Raw genomic sequence first — 26,460 nt, 5'->3', positions numbered from 1 at the left:
GAATGAGACAATCCATTCTAGAATTGCTAAAATTTTGTATTTGACAGCACAAATTACATACAGCTTATTTTTATTTTTAAAGGGTAACCTGAAGTCTATCGTAGGTAATGATTCATTAAAAATTAAGTCTGATTTGTGTACTACAGAAGCTTATACAAGGCCACAAAAATGACAATCACTTGGGTTGAAGGATCCTTTAGTGAGTCATCTAGTTCATCCCCTTGTATCATGCCAGGATTGATTTCATTAAACATACTTGATAGATGAGTGTCAGGTCTAGCCTTGAATTTTTCAGTGAAGGTGATTCCATAACCTTCCCAGGCAGATTGTTCCTGTACTTAACTGTTCCTATAATTATGAATTTTTTCTAGTATTTAACTTCATCTTCCCAACTGCAGCTTAAGCCTATTACTACTAGTTCTGCCCTTAATTCAATAGTAGGAATAACTGGCCACTGACATTTTCATAGCATCCCCTTTTACATATGTAAATAGTTATTCCTGCCCTCCAACATCTTTACTCTAAACTGAAAAGGTCCATTAATCTGAACTCTCCTCTGTGTCATATTTTCAAATGCTTAATGATTTATTATTCTCTTAAATTTTTCAAATTTGTTCAAGATGTCCAAAATACTAACCTGTGTGTAGTAGGTGCTATACAGTGGGTAATTACAAGCCCCTCCCCCGCAAAAGAGGTTATGTTAAAACATTTATTGTTAAAAACAACAACAACAACAACAACAAACCCTTTAACTGTATATTTTAAATTTTTTTAGGGTGTGTGTATAATGGGTCACCCGACCTTGATGGACTCGGGGAAGGAGTGAGAGTCTTTTATGGACAGTCCTCGGCAGGGATCTGTCCTTGTGCCCACAAGAGTGTCCCTTACTCTCATGGGAAGCCCTGGAGAAGAGTCTTTGGGCTTAGACACTGAGGGCTCCGCTTCTTAAGCATGTGCTTAGAAGGGCGCTGTTCATTTGGTTAGGCCAATGTATGGTGGTCTTTTTGGCCTAGATCAGAGAGGGGCTTCATAGCCTTCTCCATTAAGTATTTTCTAAGGCAAAAGGTCACAAGCTTTGCGAGTACTCTCTGGAACAGAGCGACAAATGCTGCACTTTGCTGAAATGTGTGTCTCATCCAGACAGTAGCAGCTGTGTTGGTTTGTTCAAGTTTGATGGAGTAGTATCTAGGGCAGGCAATATAGTTTTTGAAGCCCAGGAGTCTGGGCATAGTTCCTGACCATGGGGAGGGAGTTCCCGATCCAAGGAAACAAACTACACTAATTACACTAAGACTAACTGAACTAAGTTAAAGAATAACTATTTACAATCTTACAGGTTTTCTGAAAGGCTGAAGCAAGAGAGGACACTGGATTCTGACTCCGACAATGCAGCTTTAAGAAAGAGCTGATAGGGCACTGACCTGCACTGCTTCTTTTACTCTCACTTGGGAGCACGAGGAGGCCAACAAACAGTGCTTGTTAAAATCTCTGGACTCATGCGCATGTTGAACATGCATACCCACATGTGGAATACACACAGGGACCAACACTCGAAAAAGAACTGTGTGTTTTTAAAAAAATTCAAAAACTCAGGAAATTTATCATTAAGTTCTCTGCACCAACTTTAACGTTGCACCATATTCTTGCCCACCATCTTTAGGTGGGAGACCTTCATGAGATCCCACAAAACTCAAGTCTATCTTGAATTAATTAATAATGAATGTACTGAATTAATTAGTAATGAATTAATTCCCACTATTTGGTGTTTTAATTGTACGCTGATATCATCTGTGCCCACCATTCCAGTGGGTCCACACAGTATTATGGGGAAAAGGGCAGTAGGGAGATGCAATGATCAAATCTCTTCTCTGTATCGGAAAGGTGCCAGGGGATTTGAGGCTAGAAACGTGTTCTTGGTATCTGGAATCTGCACAAGATACATGATTTATAGAGGAAAGCAGTCCTGCCCGTGCAACATGCAGGACCCAGATGGATTAAGCAGAAGAGCAGGAGATGCACTGTATGCATCTTGTGACTTGCAGGTACATATGACTTGATGAGTGACTGGAGGGAAAATAGTGGGGCAGGAAAAAGCTGGCAGCTGCATGCCTAAGTAAAGCCACACGCAGATATATGGGTCAGTGACCAATGTGTAGAGTGGACAAGATGAAGGTAGATCTCTGGACTTTATGTGCAGGTCAAAATGACATATAGGAGAGAATCAGTGGCATTTGAAGCCCCTAAATAAGGTTAAGATTTTGTCATGGGTATTTTTAGTAAAAGTCAGAGACAGGTCGCAGGCAATAAACAAAAATTCATGGAAGCCCCATGACCTGTCCCTGACTTTTACTAAAAATACACGGGGGGAGGGGGAGGGCTAACAGTTGGATCCCTGCCGAGGGATGACCATTGTACACCTCTCCAGTCTCTTCTTCTGCAGCGGGGGCAGACAGCTTCTCCAGCCCTGCCACTCTGGCAGGGGCTGAAGCCAAAAAAGTCATGGAGGTCCATTAAAGCCACAGAATCTGTGACCTCCGTGACAAAATAATATCCTGACCCATAAACAATAGAGCATACTAGGTCTGTGGAAGATGTAGGGGAATGTTGTCTCTGATTCATATTTGAAAGGTAAGTTGAGATGTATAGTCTCTGGCCTGCTGGAAGAGGACTGGTTGGGTATAGAGTCAAGGTATATTGTCTCAACATTAATCCCCTTAATGACAATTTTTGTTTCGTGTTTTTTTTTAAGCAGAAAAATATTTTTGTAAGCTCATAACCCAACAATGGGTGAACAGATTAGAACTGTATTTTATAATTTATGCTCATGAGTCACAAGCTCTGTTGGTAGAATTTATAACCTTCATGAAGCCCTGACTGTGATTCTTCCCCCCCAAAAAGGTAGGTAAAATATTGGTTGCAAATTTTTTTTACAAAAATTGTCTGTTTCAGAGGTCATGAAACTTTTTGACCAATTTTGCCATTATGTAGATATGTGTTTGTGCCTTATGTTCCCTATAGGCCATATGGTTTAACTGACGGAGCACAGGACTGGTGATTAGGAAATCTTAAATTTGTATTTCCACCTCTGCTACTGCCACTGGACACTTCACACTCATATAGCCTTTTACAGGCTATACCCATTTTACAGACAGGAAAAGACCTATTTTGTGACTAATTTAGTGGGCTGGGAATCAAGATATGGATTCTTATCCTGTTTCTGACACGGATTTACTATGTGACATGTTATTTTGTAGGGCTGAGGACTGACTTATAATAAATGCATTATTCTAACTCCACAGTAGTTGAAATGACTCTATATTAATTGCCTCACTTGGTTTGCTTACAATAATCCTATTAATATAACCAAGAAAATCCCAAGAAAGTATGTGCCTTTTTTGTGACAGCATAGCATTATCCAGTTTATCAATTTAAAATGATCAAGTCCTTCTCTTTAATAACTACTGTCTGGCCAGTAATCCTTTGGCTTTATATTTTTATATAATGATTTAATCTTATTTTACTGATTTCAGTTCATTGTTTAATATGCCAATATTGTGTTGTATTTTAATTATTTCTCAAATGTTCGTGATTCCTTCACCTATTCTACTCATCCATGAATATACACAACCCATATACTTTCCATATCATCCTCCAAATTGTTAATACAAATACTTAATAATATTGGACTCACTTGCCTATTGGTACCGCCAAAGAGGTTAAAAATATCAGTATACGTCTTTAAGTCATTCAAGAGAAATGTTGCAAAAAAATGGAAGTGTCACTAAAATGATCATTTACTAAAGAGTCTTATAACAAAAAGCAGCTTTATACACAAGTCTGAAAAGTAGCACCATCTTGTCTTTTACATAAAACTGGAAACAGCTAACATTCTGGAAATACAGTACCCAATATAACCTAAAATAGTGTATTTTCCCCCAGTACTTCTTGACTCTGTCAGTTATGAACAACTTTTTTTCCATACCCTGCCTTTCATATCACTTGTAAGATGTTTTTATTTGTTGTTTTTATTATTACTACAGTAATTACAAGCCAGAGCCAAAAAAATAGTACTGAGCTTTTCCAGACCTGAACCACTAAGTTCCTATGTTTGATTTTAAAAAAATGTTCTAAGTTTTATGTTCCACTAGAGTCATGTAACCCACATTTCTTTAATTTCCCTAGGTTTATGTTATATGAAACCATACTACATGGCTTACAAAAATTGATACACTATGTCCTAAGAAATTCCTTTATCTACTAAAATTGTTATCCTATCACAGAAAGAAACTAAGTCTGGCACGACTTGCTTTTGGATAAATCCATAATACTTACTATTTATCACTTAAGCTATTTTCTGTTCCTTTTTGTAAAAGTTAGGACATTATTTGTTCAATAGAGGTATTAGTTTTAGGTGAAACTAATATGTGTGTTGTATTATCTTTCTACATAAGAAATCTCTTTGAAGAATACAACAGTTTACTATAGTACTAGGTTGCAGCTGTCTTATTTTGATATAATCTCACCACAGAAGGATTTCAAGGTATAAAAACTATAAAGGATAGTTACCTGCTCCGTAACTGGCATTCTTCGAGATGTGTTGCTCCTGTCTATTCCACAGTAGGTGTGTGTGCCGGAAGTATTTCCCTTAGCAGTATCCGTAGCCGGGGAGCCCCGCGGAGACCCCTGGAGTGGCGCCTGTATATCACGTTATAAGGGGAGCCATGGGCTCCCCCCACCCTCGGTTCCTTCTTGCCAGACAACTCCGACAAAGGGGAAGGAAGGTGGGGTGTGGAATAGACAGGAGCAACACATCTCGAAGAACACCAGTTACGGAACAGGTAACTGTCCTTTCTTCTTCGAGTGATTGCTCCTGTGTATTCCACAGTAGGTGATTCCAAGCAGTTTCTGTTGGAGGTGGATAGGAGTTCACAATGGTTCGGGACGAAGTACCGCCCTGCCGAACCGGGCGGCGTCCCTAGACTGGGAAACGATCGTGTAATGCGAAGTAAATGTGTGAACTGAGGCCGATGTGGCCACCCTACAGATGTCCTGAATGGGGACATGGGCGGCATAGGCTGCTGATGAGGCCTGAGCCCTCGTAGAGTGAGCCTTAATGATAGGTGGCGGGGGAATCCCTGCCAGGTCATAGCACGTGCGTATGCACGAGGTAATCCAGCGGGAGAGCCGCTGGGTAGAGATAGGTTGCCCTTTGGCCTGCTCGGCCGAGGCAACATAGAGCTGAGAGGATCTCCGGAACGGCTTAGTCCGATCCAGATAAAAAGCCAACGCCCTACGCACATCTAGAGTATGGAGGCTGCGTTCCTCGTTAGAGACGTGGGGCTTAAGGCAGAGCACGGGAAGAAAGGCGGAAACCACCTTCGGGAGGAACGCCGGGTGTGGGCGAAGCTGGACCTTATCCCTATGGAAAACCTTATAGGGGGGTTCTGAGTTTAAGGCCCTGAGTTCCGAGACATGTCAGGCAGACGTGATCGCCACGAGGAAGGCCACCTTCCATGAGAGGTGCGACCAGGAACACGTGGCTAGTGGTTCAAAGGGGGGGCCCCGTGAGACATGACAAGACCAAGTTGAGGTCCCATTGTGGCACGGGGGGTCTAGCGTACGGGAACGAATGGACTAGGCCCTTCAGGAAGCGGGAGGTCATAGGGTGGGAGAAGACAGAGTACCCTTGCACCGGCGGGTGAAAAGCCGATATGGCTGTGAGGTGCATCCTGACCGAGGCCGGTGCCAGACCGTGGCTCCTAAGGGACAAAAGGTAGTCCAGGACGAACTGGATAGGAGCGGCGAAGGGGAGAAACTCCTCGCTCGCTCGCCCACCTGGTAAATCTGGACCACTTCACCATGTACGTCCGACACGTGGACAGCTTCCTGCTTTCCAGGAGGACCCGCCTAACCTGCTCCGAACACCTGTTCTCCTCCTCATTTAGCCACGGAGCAGCCACGCTGTCAGGTGGAGCATGGCCAGGTTGGGAGAGGAGGTCCAGGCGGAGCGGTAGCGCCCTCGGGGGGGGCCGCCAAGAGGCGATGTAGGGGCCCGTACCAGTGCTGGCGGGGCCACACTGGGGCTATGAGAATGACCCTCGCCTTGTCCACCTTTACCTTCTCCAGGACCTTGGCGATGAGGGGGAGCAGGGGGAAGGCATATAGGAGCTGGCCCGACCAGCTCATGAGGAACGCGTCGGAGATCGCGCCTTCCCTCACCCCTCCCCTGGAGAAGATCTGGGGGCAACGCCGGTTCTGGCGGGTTGCAAACAGGTCGATCTGGGGAGCTCCCCACTCTAGGAAGATCCGGTGGGCGACCTCCGAGTGGAGCGACTACTCGTACTGGGGGGAGAAGACCCTGCTGAGGCGGTCCTCTTGCGTATTGTGTACGCCCGGGAGGTGAGCAGCCCTCAGGGAGATATCGTGGGCTATACAGAATTCCCATAAGGCCAGGGCTTCCCGGCATAGGGCTAGGGAACAAGTACCACCTTGCTTGTTGATATAGTACATGGCGGCAGTGTTGTCCATGAGGACTCCGACTACCCTGCCATGGAGATGCGTGAGAAACCCCATACACGCCAGTCGTATTGCCCTGAGTTCCCTGAAATTTATGTGCAGGGACAAGTCCGGGGTCGACCATGTCCCTTCGGTCTGCACGTCTCCCATGTGGGCTCCCCAGCCTAGGTCCGAAGCATCGGACATCAGGTCTATGGATGGGCTGGCCTCCCTGAAGGGAACCCCTTGTAGCATATTGCTCAGGAGGGACCACCACCGAAGGGAAGCCAATACCGGGATTGTGAGGATCTTGTCCAGGCCGTCCCGGGTTTGGGAGAACTGGGAGGCTAGCCATAGTTGGAGGGGCCTCATCCGGAGTCTGGCATGGCGGACCACATACGTGCAGGCCGCCACGTGTCCCAGAAGCCGGAGGCATGCTCTAGCTGTGGTCACCGGGAACGTGGAGACTGAGGCAATGAGATCCCTTAGGGTCTCAAACCTGTCCAGGGGAAGAGAGGCCATAGCCTTGGAGGAGTCTAGGAGAGCTCTGATGAACTCTATGCGCTGGACTGGTACTAGAGTAGATTTGGCCTCGTTCACGACCAGGCCTACGTTTTTGCAGGTGGCCAGGAGTAGCCGCACGTGGAACTCCACCTCTGGACGAGACTCGCCCTTGAGGAGCCAGTTGTCCAGGTAAGGAAAGATTTGTACCCCCTGCTTCCTGAGGTACGCTGCCACCACTGCCATGCATTTCGTGAACACTTTGGGGGCTGTGGACAGGCCAAAGGGGAGGATCGCAAACTGGTAGTGCCTCGTCCCCATCGCGAATCTGAGGAAGCGTCTGAGCCCCTCGAAGATGTGGACATGGAAATAAGCGTCCTGGAGATCCAGGGCAGCGTATCAGCCTCCTGGGTCTAGGGAGGGGATAATAGAAACCAGGGACACCATGTGGAACTTGGAACAGGCTAGGAACCTGTTCAGGTCGCGCAGGTCCAGGATGGGTCTGAGACCCCCTTTCCCCTTGGGGATCAGGAAGTAACGGGAGTAAAACCCCTTGCCCTGGAACTGTGTCGGGATGCGTTCCACCGCCCCGAGGCTGAGTAGCCGATCCACCTCCTGGTCTAGGAAGCGGGCATGCTCAGGATCCCCCAGGACCATGATGGGGGGACGGGTGGCTTGGTGGGGGAGAAGTGAACTGCAAAACGTATCCCTTGGAAATAGTACTGAGGACCCACTGGTTCGACTTTATGCGGGACCAAGCCCTGAGGAAGGCAGACAATCGCTTGCAGAACACAAACTTTATTGGTCGGGGGGTCTCCCTGGCAACAGGCCTGGTGCCCCCCTGCAAACAGTCAAAATCGCTGCTTTCCCTGCCTCTTGCCCTTAGGGGGACCAGGCTGTTGGGTAGAGCGGGACTGCCTCTGAGACCAGCGTTTCTGGTCTCTAAGCCTTTTATATGGGGGCTCGTATCTGCTCCTAGCAGGTTGAGCCGCCGAGAGCGATTTGGCCTTGTCCTTCGTCGGAGGGACGTAGAGGCCCAAGGTCTGCAGGGTGGTGCGGGAGTCTTTCATCCCATGCAGCCTGACATCCGTATGGTCAGCAAAAAGCGCCATGCCATCGAATGGGAGGTCCTGCATCAGAGATTGGGCCTCCGTTGACAGACCCGGTAACAGGAGCCATGACACCCGGCGCATGGAGACTGCGGAAGCCATGGAGCAAGCCGTCATATCAGCTGCATCCGACGACGCCTGCAGGGCCGCCTTAGCCGCCGTTGACCCCTCTTCCACCAGATCCCTGAAGTCCTTCCTGTCCCTGTCTGGGAGAAGGGGCTCAAACTTAGGCAAGGATTCCCACAGGTTAAAGTCATACCTGCTGAGCAACGCCTGGTGGTTGGCTACTCTCAGCTGAAAACTAGCTGACGAATAAATCTTTCTGCCAAAGGAGTCGAGTCTCCTGGCATCTTTGTTCTTAGGGGTGGGCGCGGGTTGGCCTCGGCACTCCCTGTGGTTCACCGACTCAACCACAAGTGAGTTAGGTGCCGGGTGGGAATAAAGGTATTCGTGACCCTTTGCCGGCACAAAGTACTTTCTCTCAGCCTTCTTGGAGATTGGAGCCAAGGAGGCGGGAGTTTGCCACAGGGAACTGGTGATGCTGGCAACACCTTGGTGTAGCGGCAGGGCTACACGGCCCGGTGCCGAGGGAGATAAAACGTTGAAGAGGGAATCAGACGGTCCCTCCATCTCCTCGGCTTGCAGCTGAAGGCTGGATGCCACCCGCTGCAGCAAGTCCTGGTGTGCCTTAAAGTCCTCCTGCGGGACCAAAGGCAGAGGAGCCACAATGGCGTCGTCCGGTGCCGGAGACGCAGCACGCGCGGAGCCGGGCACCGCGATCAGTGCTGGGGCATCGAGACCCAGGTTGGAGTCCGGTCGCGGGTCCACCGAGTCCTGGCCTGTTGACTTATCCCGTGGACGGCCCGACGAGGCCGATGGAGCCTGGAATGCTCCGGCGACCGTATGGGCCCCGGGCTGGGTCAGTACCTGCTGCCACGGTGCCCATTGGCACCACTGTCCTTGCCACGGGGTACCGTGCCATTGACCTTGCTGGGTACCTGATGGTACAACGTGTCCCGGCAGGGCAGCGCGGCCCGAGGACGGGAAGAGGGGCGCTGAGGCGGCCGAAGAGCATTCGGTGCCACGGGAGCGATGGGAACGGTGCCTGTGGCGATGTCTCCCTCGTGATCTGGACCTCGATGATGAGGAACGGTACCCCCTCGACGAACTGCTCCGGTACCCGTGACGGTGGTACGCAGCCTGGTGTCCTGACGCCAAGGTCTCTGGCGTGGCGCCTAGATGAGAGGGAGCTGGAATGGGAGCGACGACGTCTGTCCCGTTTAGAGCGGCTCCGGTACCCACGCCTAGCAGGTGAGCGTTCCCGGTGCCTCCCTCGGTGCCTCCGCTCGCTGGCAGGCGGCGTGGATGGTCCCCGCGACTCCGGTCCCAACGGCAGCCCGGACGGTCTGGCCGGCGTCGAGGGTGGCTGGGAGCTGTCGGAGGAGCGGCCGCTGCGCGCCGAGTAGTGTGGGGAGCGATCTTCGGAGCAGGAACTGCGGCTGCTCGGAGAGGTCTGGTGGGCACCCAAAGGGGGCTTGCCTCGCGACCTAGGGCCCGTGCCCGATTGCAAGCTCGGGACGGGCAGGGACATAATGTCCTTCGCAGCCTCCCCCTTGTCCTTATCGCAGCGTCGCTGCGAGGCCGAGCTCTTCCCTTGCTTTTTGGCAGGAGAGTGGCGCTGACTGGTCGAAGGGGCCTCACCACGTACCGACGACGTGGCGGCCGGTGCCGAGTCCGATCTGCGCACTGGCATCGGAGTCAGCGCCGACTCCATCAGGAGAGCTCGAAGTCTGAAGTCCCTCTCCTTTTTAGTTCTTGGTTTGAATGACCTACAGATCTTGCACCAGTCGCTAATATGAGTCTCACTCAGGCAGCGAAGACATACAGCATGGGGGTCGCTCCTGGGCATAGAACGGTGACAGGAGTCGCACGACTTGAAGCCTGGGGCGCGGGGCATGCCCCGAGCCCAAGCTAACACTGAGAACAATCTGACAAACGGTACCGCTAGAGAAGAAGGGCTGCAGCGAAGCTGGAGTGCTAAGTTCCAACTACCTTCACTGGCAGCAAGAAGGAACTGAGGGTGGGGGGAGCCCGTGGCTCCCCTTATAGCGCGATATACAGGCGCCACTCCAGGGGTCGCCGCGGGGCTCCCCGGCTACGGATACTGCTAAGGGAAAAACTTCCGGCACCGGTGCACGTGGCGAGCACGCACACCTACCGTGGAATACACAGGAGCAATCACTCGAAGAAGAATAATTTATTATCAGGGTAAGAGAAATAATTCTTTAAATGCTAATTTAATTTCACTGTAATTAATGTTAATTACTGTACCATGTTTAATACTTTTTAATAGATAGAAAATTAAATCATCCTCTAATATCAAAGTGAACATTTTCTAAAATAAATTCTTAAATGACTTTAAAGATACGGAATGTGGAAAGATTCAGTGCATTAGTTCAAAAATATCAGAAACTGCACTTACAGATAAATAAGTGAATTCTTCTAGCAGTTCTTTAATACATAAAGCATTTTGCAGCTAATATTTCTTATCCTTCCTTCTAAGTTTCATACGGCCTAGATTATGGCTAATATCTCATGACACCAAAAGTAATACTGCAGCAGATATTAAAGCATTTTTTTCAGCTACTTATTCTATAAAATATTAATTGCACGCCTGTGCATGTGCTGTATATATAGGGTATTAGGTAACTGAGTTCCTGCTCAGTTCTAAATCAATAAAAGATAACATGTACAGCATCAATCATTTTTTACTCTTCCTTTACATAATACAGCATGTGTTGAGGTCTCTTTTTCCCCCTTAAGTAAACAGTCACTGAGATCTTTGAAGCTAACGTACCATAGGTTAGATTGTACTATAGATTCTTACCTAAGAAAGAGAGATTTTTCTCCAGCAGCATTTCTCGCAGCAGGACTTCATGCTCATGCCCAATAGCACTGATGGATTTAAGTTAAGGAAAAAGTACTATATGTTTGGAATGAAACTAAATTCAGAACACTGTTACAGCTAGAATATGATGCCCCACATCTTAAGTACTTAGTGCTTTTTAAAAATCAAGGCCCTTTATGGTGTGTCAAGTTGGGTACCCAAAAACTGAGGCACCCAAAATCACCAGCTACTTTGGAAAATTTATACCAGTCTTTAAGTAAAAATAAAATAAAAAAAAAACACCTCACACAAATGAGAAAAGGCAGGTATCACCATGATCAACTTTCTTCAATATACCCAAGAATAGTATTTATCTTGCTTTCATTTTCTTCTCCAAAAGAGCGAAGTGTGAGACTAAAATGAGTGCCTTTATAGCTGGACATTTTGGGTCTGATCTTCGGCTTTGTACTCAAGACTCTCACTGAAGTCAATGGGAGTTTTGCCTAAGTACATAAACCACAATAAATTGGATAACAATTAAACAATTTAAGATTTTGTTCTTTAAATACTGAAACTTCTTACACATGAAGATATACTCTGAAGCCATCTGATGTATCTCACTGTATCAAAACAGCCTTTTAATTGATTTTTCAGTTATATGAAAAACCAGTATTATGTAAAGGAGAATCTGTAAATGAATCTTAAAAACAACTACAATTCCTAATTTTGTTTAGGATATCTTATACAAACTGATAAACTGCAGAAAGAATTACCATTATAATTAATTACTCTCACTTTTACCAGCACTTACTGCTGAACTGCAAAAAAGCCAATCATAAGGAATCACTTTACACATATACATCATTGTCTCTATCAACTGAAAGCATGTACTACATTAAACTATACTGGCAATGACAGAACCAAAAAAGGAAAATGAATGATGGCAAAAATATAAGACAAATAGTGCAAACAGAATTGATAATGAACCATAAGCAGAAACACTTAGACTTAGTCTATAATAATACCTATTATTGATGAATAGCAGTGACCATGGGGCAAAACTTTTAAATAACCTCACAAGCCATTTTCTGCTCATGCAATCCAACAGCCTAGTTTCCCGTAAGCATCTGAACTATTACTGAAAAATAGCCTCCTGGCATTTACAAAGAGGTAGACTTCATACTTTAGTCCATGCATATATAATTAGATAGTTATATTTAAAATCAATATGCAATCCTTCAGAAGACATTATGCTTTTAAAACCTTAACTTTAAATTGATTTTTAACTATTTTATGTGCCTTAAAATTAGCATCTAATTCAGCAACATACACTCTCAGATAATGCATTCACACAGTGAAATATCACCAAACTTTACTGTAACAATCTTCGGTTGACAAACTTTTTGTGTTTCCTAATAATGCCATCATTTTTTGTGCAAGCTGATTTGAAATCCAGGGGGGGAAACACACTACAGATTACAGAAAAATGCACTATTTCTTAACAAATTAATATAAAGCAGAGATGTGTAGAATAATGCATCTTTTTTATATAATAAAGTTAGTTTTTACAGCTTAGAAGCATATATTCAGATTCTTTATGACAAGAATACAACCTCATGTACCTAATTTAACAGGCCTTATGATTAACAATCGTTTAAAAGATAGGATGATGTTTAATGAATATACTTATATATAATTATACTTAATGTTTCAGTGTACCCTCAAAGAATATACATTAACTCCCCACTTAACGTCGTCTCGCTTAACGTAGTTTCGATCTTACGTCCCTGCTCAATTATAGAACATGCTCCATTTAAAGTTGTGCAGTGTTTTGCTATAATGTCATTTGGCTGCCTGCTTTGTCCACAGGTGGCAGCCCCCCATCTGCTCCCCTACGTCCCCTCCACAGTGCCTCCCGCCCGCCGGCAGGCCCCGTGGATCAGCGCCTTCCCCCTCCTCCCCCCGCCTCCTGCCCGCGGCAATCAGCTGGCTTGCGGCGTTCAAGGGGGGGGAGGAGCGAGGACTTGGTGCACAGGCTCCCCCTCCCTTCCCTGCCTCCCAAACACCGCAAGCCAGCTGATTGCCACAGGCAGGAGGCACGAGGACGCGGCGTGCAGAGTAAAGGGGGAGGAGAGGAGGGAAAGAAGAGGCAGGTTAAGGGTGGGGGTTTGGGGGAAGGGGTGGCGTGGGCAGGCCGAGGTTGAGCCCCCCGCCCCTGGTGCTTGCAGAGTAGGGGAAGCTCCCACTGCTGCTGCGCAATGTGCTTCTCCTAGCCTACAGCACCTTCAGCCTCCTTGCCTGCCTCATTGTCTCCAGTGCCAGTGGGCTGTGCCTGTGTGGGGTAAGGCAGGGCACCTCCCAACTATAGTACTGTACTATATGGCCAAAAAAAATTTCCCTGGAACCTAACCCTCCCCCCATTTACATTCATTCTTATGAGGAAATTGGATTCGCTTAACATCGTTTCACTTAAAGTCGCATTTTTCAGGAACATAACTACAACATTAAGTGAGGAGTTACTGTACCATACAAATAGACTTAGGGCCCAAACATGCTTTCATTACAGTTAATGGGAGCAGGATTGGGCCCTTACTATATACCATACAAAGTAAATCTGAGGAAAAGTGGCAGGAAATGAGGCCATTTTTTATTAAGCGACGCAAACACTATGACTGCAGAGTGTATTGGGGGTGTAAGAAGAAATATCTCCTTTAATACATATGAACAGTGAATAATTTTTTTTCTCCATGTTTAACTGCTGGGAACCATCGTGGCTTCCCTTCCCTCCTAATACAGGGTGAAATTCCTACCCCCCTCCAAAACCTCATTGAAATTTGTACAGAGAACTCTCTAGGACTAGGGGGAGGAAATCCACTCACCATCCTGCAGACTGGATACAATGCCACAAACTGAAGGTTTCTCTTCCAAGCATGGGCTGAAATAGATCAGCAACCCTTCTATATGCCCAATAAAGTGCTTTTGGGCCACTGAATCTCCACAAGAGTGGTGCCTCCCCAATACACTCCTTCATCCTCACCCATTCAGGCCTGTATAGAATCCCCTGTCTGCTGCAACCACTGAGCGCTGACCTTTACTCCACAGTGCTCGGCTCATTGTGGAGATACCTCTGACACTCTCTCCCGCTTTCAAAAATAGTTATTTTTCTATACCTTATGTCCTACTTTCCTTGAAGAAGAGGAGAAAAGAGCTGCACTGGAATGTCAGATACAGCATTTAAAATTTAAATCAGAACTTGAAAAGCACTTCAAAAAATCCAAAGGAAACATCAAATTAGTTAAGAATATTGCAATACTGGACAGCGTCTATGGCACTTTAATGGCTTTATATGAATCACAATATGATGTTCTCTCACCAAAACCAAGAAGTTTTCAACTAAGCATATGCATGTACAGCCGCTGAACTGATAACTTACCTTGGCCTATCTGATTTTAGTTAAACGGCATAAGAGAAAGGACTGCAGTGACCCTCTACTCAATTGAATGTAAAATAGAGGAGTATGAAATGTGTTTTGTGAAGCGGAACTTTATGTCAGGTTAAAGCTAGACACATCTCCTCCACAGAGTCTAAGCTCGTCAATTGTGCACCTAAAATTTTATGGGAAAGGATACTGTTTGATGCAGTCCACCAGTGGTCCATAACAACAGTCATTCACAGTACACTGCAGACAAATAAGAGAAGTAATACAGTGATGGTCAACTACAAATCTATTATAGTTAAACAGTATGCTAAAAACAGTAATTACTTTTCCTCCAAAAGGCTATCAAAGGCTGTTTGGATATAATCACAGAAAACAAAAATTGCATGCTTTTTGTTCACTATAAAAGGAAGCTATTAAAAAGTGAAATGCTCTCCTCACAAATATTGCATTGCCATTTATGGTGCACCCTGACCTCAGTGATAGTTTATGATGACAGTAATTAAATGAGGTTTAAAATCCTTTACTCTGGTAGGCAGATAACAGCATTGCCACTGAACAAAGATGGCTGTGATTAATACCTGATAGACCTGATTTGCTAGAACTCCATCTGGAATCTGAGAAGGGTCCCGCAGCATACTATTTATAAGAGTCTTGGAAGCTATGGAAGAAAAAGAAAATTGTTAGCTCAGTATGAACATATTATTAACTAGTTGTCAAAAAAGTGGAACATACTTTTAAAAAAGGAAAATGTTGGCTACACTGATAAAACGACGCTACTTACCTGTAACTGAAGGTTCTTCAAGATGTGTGGTCCCTATCTGTATTTCACTGAAGGTTATGCGCATGTGTTATACGCCCAGAGCTGGAGCTTTTGAAAGTAGTACTATCTGGCGGTCCACACACGTGCCCTGTGCTGCCTCGTGGTCTCGCCCAAAGCCATAAAGGGTGTGGTAGGCCACCAGCGTCTCCAGTTCCTTCTCTACTGCAGAGCTGTTGAATCCGCAGTAGAGGGGAAGGAGGGTGGGTTTGGAATAAAGATTGGGACCACACATCTCGAAGAACCGTCAGTTACAGGTTAGTAACCTCATTTTCTTCAAGTGATGGTCCCTATTGTATTCTACTGAGGTTGATTAACAAGCAGTACCTATGCGGGAAGATAGTGCAAGGAGACTATGGAATGGAGGATTGCTGCTCTGAATGAATTATTTGTCACAGAATCATGCACTAAAGCATGGTGTGTACGGAACTCCAGATGGCCACCTTGCATATGTCTGTGAAGGGCACCTTGTGGAGTACAGCTCTAATTGATGCTTGAGCTCTCATGGAATGGGCCCTTCACAAGGGGATTGTCTTGATAATTGATAGCAGCGCATAATGCACCCTGAAACTCACCTGGAGAGTCTCTGGGTGGAAATGGCTTGCCTTTTCATTCTCTCCGCTGTAGCAATGAAAAGACAAGGAAATTTCCAAAAGGGCTTTGTCCGCTCAAGCTAAAATTCAATGCCCTTCAAACATCTAACGAGTGAAGCCTTCTTTCCTCATTCGAGGCATGAGGCTTGGGGAAGAAGGTAGGTAAATGTATGGGTTGATTGAGGTGGAATTGGGAAACCACCTTGGGTAGGAACTTAGAGTGAAGTCATAGAGACCGTGTCTTTGTGGAAAGTGGTGAAGGGAGGGTTAGCCATCATGGCTCCCAATTCGCCAACCCTCCTCACTGATGTAATAACAATGAGGAAAGTGACTTTCATGGAAAGGAGAGATAGCAAGCATGTGGCCATACATTCAAAGGGGCAGACCTCAACGAGGTGAGGACTAGGTTAAAGTCCCATTGGGGGATGATAAGCTGAATGGGAGGGTATTTTTGCAGAAGGCCCTTCCAGAATGACACAGTTAGTGGGTGGGTAAATATTGAATGGTCGTCCACCAGTTGAAAAGCACTAATGACAGCTGCATGTACCTTAATGGAACTGAGGACCAGTTCCAAGTCCTTCAGATAAAGGAAATACTCCCAGAGTAGTGGGATGCCAACCACTTCAGGGACAAGGCCCTGCTGGGTAGCCCAGGCAGTGAAATGCATCCATTTGGCTCGATACAAGCGTCTTGTGGACTGGTTGAGAGAACATCTCGCACCGCCAGAGAGCATTCCTGTGCTAATGTAGGTGTTCATCCAAAAACCAAGCTGTCAGGTGAAGAGTGCACGGGTTGAGGTGTCTGAATCTGCTGTTGTGCTGGGTCAGTAGCTTCAGGAACATCCGAAGTGGGGGGTGCTTCAACATGTGGAAAAGTGGAAGCCAAAATTGGTGAGGCCAGAAGGGGGCGATCAGGATGGTTATTGCTCTCTCCCATCAGATCTTGTGGATCAGTCGTGGTAGGAAGGGTAAACAGGAAGGCATAATCTGTTCAGTCTGACCAATCGAGGGCTAGAGCATCCTCCTGTGAACAATATTGGGTGCATTTGGTATTGTTGTGGAATGAGAAAGTAGGCATCCGTCACCGGGGCTCCCATCGGCCAAAGATGTCCACAATTACAGTTATGCAACTCCCATTCTTGGTCAGTTGAAAGTTTCAGCCTACTTACCTACATGCAGCAACATGCCCGGTAAGTAGACTCCTGTCAAAAGAACATGGTGTGCAATGCACCATTCCCAAAGGTGTATGGATTCCAACACAGGACTCAGGATCTTTTCTTGTTTATGTAGAAGACTGTGATGGTGGTGCTTAACATGAGAAGAATGTATCAGTCCTGCACGGCTGGTAGGAACATCTGGCAAGCTTTGCATTCTGCCTGAAGTTCTAATATGTTTATGTGCATCCTGGCCTCTCATGTTGTCCACGTGCCTTGTGTCATGTGGTCACCCATGTGGGTGCCCCAGCCTGTGAGGGATGCATCCCTTATGCATCCTTTCATGGTGGGTGAGAATGGGAGGAAGGATGAGAGGAAGACTTGTGGCAGATTCATCCACTATTGGAGTGAGGAGAGAACTTCTGGTGGCATGTGGAACAGAGTATGCATGGGTTGATGCATGGGGGAGTAGACACTTTGTAGCTACAATTGAAGGCGGAGCAGGTGAGCAAAGGGTGTGACATATGTGCAGACTGCCACGTGTCCCAAAAGACAGAGACAGAATTTGATAGAAACCGAAGACCTGGAAGACACCAAAGTGATTAGTTCCCTCATTGTCTGGAATCTTTCCTTTGTTAGATAAGTTCAGGTGGAAGACGCATCTATGTGAGTTCCTATGAACTCCAGGGATTATGTAGGGCTTTAAAGTTGATTTTTCAATGTTGATACTGACCCCCAGGGAGGAGAGGAGTAGAAGCAGTTGGGACGTCAATTCCTGGGCCTCTTGTTTGGATTGTGCTATCACCAGCCAGTCGTCCAGATATGAAAAAAAAACAGGATCCCTTGACAGATGGACTGCCATCACCGAGAAAACTTTTGTGAATATTCACGGGGAAGTGGTGAGTCTGAACGGTCGGACCCTATATTGAAGATGTCGAGGCCCCACCTTGAACCTCAGGAACCTTCTGTGTGTTGGATGTATATTGATATGGAAGTAGGCATCTTGCATATCGAGAACTGTAAACCATATGCCTTTTTCTAAGGAGGAAATGATTGTTGCGAGCATGACCATGCGAAACATTGGTTTGGAAATGGAGCAGTCGAGGTGCCAGAGATCCAATATTGGTCACCATCCTCCAGTCTTTTTGGGAACTAGGAAGTAGCTTAAGTAGAACCCTGTTCTCTGAAAGGAGTCTGGGATTAGCTCCACAGCTCCCCTTTACAATAATGAGTCGACCTCAAGTTGGAGGAGGTCATCGCATGGGTGTTCTATGCATGTGGACTGAGGAGGAAGGTGAGATGCGGGGGTGCCATAAACTCTATGATATAGCCACTCTGGATGATATCTAGGGCCCACTTGTCCGTTGTTATGGCTTTCCATGCTGGCAGAAAGAGTTTGAGGCAGTCCTTGAAGGGGGTAGACAAAATGAGCATTGGTGTACAGAGTGGTTGATGGCTCTCTAAGGACACTCAGAAATACTGCTTCTGTGACATCTGGGTATGTTGTGTTGATGGCTGGATAGTCGACGTAGGTTAACGGGGTCTGTGAACCTTAGGGTGCTTTTGAGGAGACTCATAGGTACATTGGTGAAATGTATGTGGGGCCTTGTAACAATATGATTGGGGCAGGTGGTAGAATTTCCTCTTGGGTGCTGCTGTGTAGAAACCCAGAGACCTTAGGGTGGCTCTAGAGTCCTTTAGGGAGTGTAGAGACTCGTCCATTTCCAGATTGAAAAGATGTGATTCATCGAATGGGAGGTCTTCTGTAGTGTTTTGCACCTCCCTGGAGAAGCCAGAGGAGTGTAATCAGGATTCCCTCCTCATGATAATTCCTGTTGCTAAGACACAGGAAGTCTGCGGAGTCCACTGTGGCCTGTAGCATGGACCTGGCCAGTAACTTACCTTCCTGCAAAACTGCCTGGAATTGGTAGTGATCTTGTGAGGGTAGCTTATTTGTGAACTCAGCCAATCATCCATAGTTAATAAAATCATATTTGGCCATCAGGGCTCAATAATTGAAATATTAAATTGGAGTCCGGCTGAGGAGAAGACTTTTCTGCCTAGAAGGTTTAGCCTCTTATCCTTTCTATCGAATGGGGTGAAGCGGGGATGTTGTTGTTTGGAATGCTCTGAAGCCGCCCGGATGACCAATGAGTTCGGTGGAGGATGAGAACAGGAACTCTTACCTTTTGGTGGAGACACGGTATCTCTTCTTGTGAGGACTCGAGGCGCTTCTGAGTCTCCTAAGGGTCCATGGTATCCGTTCCGCTGGAGGAGTCAATATCGGGAACTGCATCTGTCTGGAGACCGAAGGTTCCTGGGATGCTGGCAGAGTCGCCAGGTCTGTAATCAGTACCAGTGGATCCAGAGATCGGTGCAGCCGTTTCTTGGTCCTGTGAGACTTGGAATGCCTGGGTCCTTCGTGGCCAGAACTCGTGGACAGTGCCGAGTTCTTCTTGGACTTAGAGGAAGACTTACTGCCATGCTTATAAAAACAACGAGGAGTCCTCAAAGACTAACAGATTTATTTGGGCATAAGCTTTCGTGGGTAAAAAAACATGCATCTGAAGAAGTCTCCATGCATCTGAAGAAGTGGGTTTTTTACCCACAAAGTTTATGCCCTAATAAATCTCTTAGTCTTTAAGGTGCCACCGGACTCCTCATTGTTTTTGTAGATATAGACTAACACGGCTACCCCTCTGATACTTGGTGCCATGCTTATGCGCATTCTTCCTTGGTTATTGGCTAGGCTCTGGTGCGGGGTCCTTAGCACTGGTACCAGCAGAGCCTGATGGAGGTTCCACGGCAGGGACGCTCTTTGACTGTTCAGACTGATGTATGGGGATGGGGGTGGGGGGAGGGTTCCCCAGCCAGGATCCGATGCCAGTTCCATGGCAATCTCCATAAGGTGTTTCCTGATGGGGAGAGTCCAGTTCTCCTGAGTATGGGCAGGAAAGGATGCAAAGTGGATGCGATGTGGACTTCCCCCAAGCAGTACAAGCAGCGCTGGTGCTTATTGCTGATGGAAAACGAGTGAGGGCAGGAAGTGCGGTTTTGAACCCCAGCGTCTCTGGCATAATTCAGTACCCAGACCCAGGTACTGGAGGTGGGGAGGGGTGTAAAGTTTGGCAGGAAACACTGCCGAAGTGGTGTCCCAAGTCTTAACTCAGGTACGAAGGGAAGAATTGAAGAAAAAAAAAGCAGAACAAATAAGAAATACGAACAGCACTAAAGATAGTTTTGGGAAGTGCGTCACAAGGACGTTAGAAGTAGAAGCTCTGACTTGGACTATGTGGCGGTGAGAAGGAACTGGAGATGTTGGTGGGCCCGCCGTGCCCTTTATCGCCTTGGGCAAGACCACAAGGTGACACAGGGAGCATTCACAGACTGTCGAAGAGTATTACTTTCAAAAGCTCTGGGTGCATGTGCATGACCCTCAGTGGAATACACTAGAGACCATCACTCGAAGAAGAACTCGATTACACAATAAGCAGTTGCAGTATATTCCCCTCCATTTGCTAGTCACTTATCCATTCGCATATGATCGAACTCTGATAATCTCAGAACCACAAAGATACGTTATAAACACAGGGACAAATTCTGCCTTCAGTTACACTTATGCAACCCCGTGCACAAAAGCATTATGCACAGGAGTATCTCCTAGGAAAACAGCTTAGATTTTTAAAAAGCATGGGTTAAGATTAGAGGAGAAAGATATGCAGAACTTCAAACTGGTGTTAAATAATTAAAGACTGTTGTCTGAACAGTTTTAGTGGTAGTTAGGGACCTGAAGATTCCACTTTGGCAGTTTTCAAATTTTTACTGCATTTGTTCAGCATCAGCACACTTATTTGCTTTTAGCTAAAAATATGCTATTCTAAGTTCAGAAATCAGAAACACTAAATGAATAAATAAAGTCTCTCAAGCAATCTTCTTAGTCTTTTGTTATTTTTTCACACTGTAATTTTAACCTTGTTGAACAAATGGGATTTTCAATGGCCAGTACCAGGAAACACATTTAATTTTTTATTTTTATGTTTAAATATAGTCTCTGTAAAAGTCCAGCAGCCGTTTTCTCTGTGGACTCTTAATCTGGGCACTTTTGCATAACAATTAATAATATGAATCAAAAGATTTTGATCTAGAATGGCTCCTGTTTCAAATACCCAGACATTGGTTTTGCTTTTCAGGGGGGTAACAGATTTTTAGCAGAAATATTTAGAATCCCTTATTATCCCCAAGTTAAAAAAAAACAATAACTGAGAAAATGCTGTTTACGTTTAGTTGGTTATATTATATGTGGACCATAAGATAACTGAGAGAACATGTTATGTAAAATTAAATAGATTCATGAAATTAACTACGTAGAAACATGCAAATTAAATATCATATTTCCAGAATATATTTCTCAGCCACCCTTATATGTAACACTGCAAAGATAAAGAATAGAAATAATTTTAAAATGTTACATCAACAATATCTACTTCAGTTCATCTTCTGCATTTTTCCTTTTCAGATAAATAATAGTATCAATTAAGTAGACAGACTTTTAAAAACAGTAAGGGTAACAGAAAAAGTTGGAGTGTATTCATACCTTCATCATGATTCTGTATTTTTATATATATATATATATATATATACACATACATATACACACACACACATATACACATAGCACTATAAATATATATTTTATAAAGTGGTATATAATTTAAGTGGAAATGTGGGAGACAGGATAGGTCAGAGGACTGATAACATGGGATTTCAATCAGGTATAAACCAGGCCACTAGCTGGACATCAGACACAGGTCAGTAGTGGTTGAAAGTTACTATCTGAAGATTCTTCAAATAATCGTGAGTTGGTAGTTACAGGTCAGTTTTTTGTAGAAATGCATCCACAGTACAAAAACTGCCATGCTTGGCATTAGGGTTGCCAGCTTTCTACTTGCACAAAACCGAACATCCTTCCCCGCCCCTCCTCCGAGGCCCTGCCCCACCCCTTCTCCAAGGCCCGGCCCCCCGCTCACTCCATCCCCTCTCCCTCTGTTGCTTGCTCTTCCCACACTCACTCACTTGCTCATTTTCACTGGGCTGGCTCAGGGGGTTGGGGTGCGGGCTCCGGGGTGGGGCCAGAAATGAGGAGTTCAGGGTGCGGGATGGGGCTCCAGGATGAGGCAGTGGGTCGGGATGTGAGAAGGGGTGAGGGCTCGGGGGTGGGCTCAGGGGTGGGGCCAGGGATGAGGGGTTTGTAGTGCAGGAGGGGGGTCCAGGCTGAGGGGATGGAGCCAAGGGGTTTGGAGTATGGGAAGGGGCTCCAGGCTGAGGCATGGGGTGGGATGGGGTACAGGCTCTGGGCTGGGGCCAGAAATGAGGGTTTCAGGGTGTGGGACGGGACTCTGGGCTGGGGCAGGGGGTTGGGGTGCGGGAGGGGTGAGGGCTCCGGCTGGGGGTGTGGGCTCTGGGGTGGGGCTGGGAATGAGGGTCTTGGTGTACAGGAGGGTGCTCCGGGCTGGGACCAAGGGGTTCAGAGGGCAGGAGGGGGAAATCAGGGCTGGGGCAGGGACATGGGAGGTGGCAGGGTGCAGGTTCCAGGTGGCGCTTACCTCAAGCAGCTTCCAAAGGCACCTGCCAATGAGAGCTGCGGAACTGGCACTTGGGGCGGGGGCAGTGTGTGGAGCCCCCTGGCTGCCCCAAACGTAGGAGTTGGAGGGGGGACATGCTGCTGCTTCTGGGAGCCACACGGAGCCATGGCAGGCACAGAGCCTGCCTTAGCCTAGCTGCGCCGCCAACTGAACTTTTAACAGTCTTGTCAGCTGTGCTGTCCAGAGCTGCCAGCGTCCCTTTTCGACCAGGCATTCCAGTTGAAAACTGGACACTTGGCAACCCTATTTGGCATCCTTGTTGGTAATCTAACAAGAAAGGCCGGGGACTGAATGGGACTGGAAGCTGAACTATTTTATTACAACGAAGGACAGATACAAATTTAGGCACATTGAAACACATTGTCAGAAGGGCTTGGGATGGTCCTGTGGTTAGAACACTAGACTAACACCTGATCTACACTAGAAATTTTTACCAACATAATTATGTCAGTTAGGAGTAGAAAACAAATCATATTACTACCCAACAAGCATAGCTGTGCCAACAGGAGTCCAAGTGTAGATGTAATTATATCAGCCAAAAAGTCCTTTTGCCAGTATAGCTTATTCCTTTTGGGGAACTGGTATAAAATATGACAAAAGAACTCTTTTGCCATTATAAACTACATCTCCACAAACGGAGTTTGCCAGTATAGCTCTACTAGCATATCTCATCAGCAAACTCTTTCTAGTGGAGACAAGGCCTGAGATTTATGAGGTTCCCTGCTCTGCCATAAACTTCCTTTTGGGCAAGTCACTTTATCTCTCGGTGCCTCAGTTCTCCTCCTTTTTCTTCCATCCTTTGTCTCTCTGATCATGCAACATTGAAGCTTTGGCTACATACACATATTTATATTTTATCCACCACTGTCTGTCCCTGGTATCCCAAAGTTTAAGGTTCACACCTGAATTCATCTTACAAAGTTCTGTTCTCTCTCATGACTTATTTCCCACTTTTTGAAGAGAGTGGAAAGAAATGGAACATTGAGAGAATTAAGCATTCAATCTGTGAGTGAAATAATATATATTTTTTAATTCTGTTTTTATACAGGCTTAGAATTGGAATGGAGAAAATGTATGAAAAACTGAACTAGAAGCATGGGTGCTGTAACAATTTTTATAGTGGGGGTGCTGAAAGTCACTGAACCAAAACTGTAAACCCTGTATATAATGGAAACCACTAGGTGCTGCAGCACCCACCATCCCTCTAGTTCCAGCACCTATGACTAGATGGCTTTGCTGATCTGTGATTGATGAGAGGCTTCCTTCTGGAATGCATGGGATATAAATATCCCATTTCCCCTCCTCCCAGTGTACATGGTGGGTCAGTGGTCCTGCCATTTCCTCTTCCACGCTTGGCTCCAGTTAGGTAAGTTTCCCTTTCCTCTCCCTTCTAATCCAAAGGAGCACTGACCTCTCTTCTTCCAGCTGGACACGTAAAGACCCACCACATTCACTTGTAGTGATAGAAAGGTGCATTCGCACAAAATGTAAGACTGAAAAAGGCAAGAGTTGGGCAATAACACTTGTTAGTGATGTGGTGGTACTTAATGCAAAGCAAGACTGCAAAAATTAGCAATATTTAGCATTGAGGAACGTGCAGTTAGAGGGAACTTGAAGTATTCAGAATTATGAAAGGCATGTGTGAAAAATATTCTCCCTTCTATCTTGTCCCATAACCCTCCCAAAAAAGCTTACAAAATGAAATTAATGGCTAGTATATTTAGAAAAAATAAAAGTAAACGTTTCTTAATATGGTAATCAACCAATGGAATTCATTGCTTCAGGAGACCATCCAGTCAAACAGGCTGGATTTAGGAGAGAGTTGAATTATTTCATGATCAACAGCTCTGTTTGTAGTTATGCATCTTAAGATACGGGTGCTTGCATTTCCTGCTTCAATAAACTGATTACTACAAGGGACAAGGAAGATTTCAGTTTCACCCCATGAACTGCACTGCCCAGTTGGCAAGGTTTATTATGGGTTTTTTACCTTTGCTTGAAGCAGGGGTCGGCAACGTTTGGCACGCGGCTCGCCAGGGTAAGCACCCTAGCGGACCGGGCCAGTTTATTTACCTGCTGACGTGGCAGGTTCGGCCGATCGCGGCCCCCACTGGCCGCGGTTCGCTGTCCCGGGCCAATGGGGGCGGCGGGAAACGGCGCGGGCGAGGGATGTGCTGGCCGCGGCTTCCCGCCACCCCCATTGGCCCGGGACAGCGAACCGCGGCCAGTGGGGGCCGCGATCGGCCGAACCTGCCACGTCAGCAGGTAAATAAACTGGCCCGGTCCGCTAGGGTGCTTACCCTGGCGAGCCGCGTGCCAAACGTTGTCGACCCCTGGCTTGAAGCATCAAATATTGGCCACTCCTGAATGCAAGATATCAAAGAAACAAAATTTGGCAAAACTGTGTTTCTATAATCACATTCTATGCACTAATGAGTAAGAACATATTTGTCAAATTTGCTTTTTTATTTAAACAATTTTCTGAACTAAAATGAAAGTGTAAGCTTATACTAGGTTACAAAAATGTAATGTTATTCAAATACAATAAAATGCCAAGTTTTATTGTAGTAAAATATGTCCAATAAGGTATGTTTAGTTTTTGGAAAATACTTCCAAAAAATGAGCACAAGTGCCAGTTACGGGCTCTTCTTACACAACTTTTGCCAAATTTACCTGGGGAAAACTACATTAGCAACCTTCAAGTGAAACAAAGCCGTATATTGTCAAGTCATTTTCTCATACTATGGTTTCACTTGCTTACCTTTTAATATTTACAGAAAGACTTTGCCAAATTTCAAAATATCACACGTCATTATAATGTGAATGAGACGCGCACACACATATACAGGAGCTTTAAAGCCAGACTGAATAAACTGTACTAGGTTATGCATTTCCTCCATTTGTTGGGAAATTCTTCTGATGCACAATAATTCCTTTTTTTTTTTTTTTGGTACTCAAAATAACTTTGGGACTGATTCTGGTCTCATTTACACCAGTGTAATACTGGAGTAACTCTTGAATTCTGTGATACTATTCTGGTTTCACATTGGTGTAACAAACACCAAAATCTGGCCCTCAATCTTTAATAGAAAAGTAACTTTTCTCCTCTCACTGTATTGACATTTAATATGCAAGTTTCTGCTCATCTAAAAATAACTACTTATGCATTGTACAGTATACTGCATAATTAAAAACAGTATATTGCTACTTTATGTGGAATTTAATTTCATTATGAATTCTTTATGTAATGAGACAGTTATGATACATTTCTTCAATTGCAATTAATCTTTCAACAAGTCTGCTTGAACAATGGTAGCACACCAAAAAGCCAATAGAATATGGGTTTAGAAACTGATTCAGAATCAAAGCTCCAGGGTTTTATAGAGATTAAGTGTTTTGAGGGAGCAGTTTGATTAGTCTCTGAAAAGAAAGTTACCAGCAATTCTGTTCCTGTGTGGATCACCTTCTAATGCCCCAACGATAAAGGGTCACTGATAAGTGTTTCAAAGAAGACTGGTAATATACTGTCCTTGCTTATGCTGATGTACTACCGTTAACAGTGATCAACTAGAATTAATTGGTTGCATACAATAAAGAGAGGTGAAATGTAAAATACATTTAAAATTTGAAGAAATTACTACTATGGTATTGCAATTAATTGAAAATTAAAGTAATTATTTAGTTACATTTCTGCTGACTTTAGCAGAAATATCTATAATAGTCCCCAATAAAATTAAATATGTACAGACCCCCCTAAATTAAATACTGTTTAAAGGATAATAAAGAACGTTTCACATTTACATTACAACACAACTACAGTTTAC

At 45.5% G+C, this 26,460-nt stretch overlaps 1 protein-coding gene across 1 annotated transcript in view; it reads right to left on the bottom strand.

Annotated features, from left to right (window-relative positions):
• Window positions 1–26,460, bottom strand: part of CDIN1 (CDAN1 interacting nuclease 1) — a 198,682-nt gene that overhangs the window by 104,357 nt on the left and 67,865 nt on the right. Inside the window, exons 6-8 of the mRNA XM_065403293.1 lie at window positions 15,010–15,089; window positions 14,622–14,671; window positions 10,993–11,060 (exon numbers count right to left, since the gene is read on the bottom strand). Coding sequence (XP_065259365.1) covers window positions 10,993–11,060; window positions 14,622–14,671; window positions 15,010–15,089 — 198 coding nt within the window. The remainder of the gene's footprint in view (window positions 1–10,992; window positions 11,061–14,621; window positions 14,672–15,009; window positions 15,090–26,460) is intronic.

This window comes from Emys orbicularis, chromosome 4, assembly GCF_028017835.1.
Source record: "Emys orbicularis isolate rEmyOrb1 chromosome 4, rEmyOrb1.hap1, whole genome shotgun sequence".
In the NCBI taxonomy this organism is placed as follows: domain Eukaryota; kingdom Metazoa; phylum Chordata; order Testudines; family Emydidae; genus Emys; species Emys orbicularis.
The sequence above is the reverse complement of the archived record's forward strand: the minus strand, read 5'-3'. Positions and strand labels throughout refer to the sequence as shown.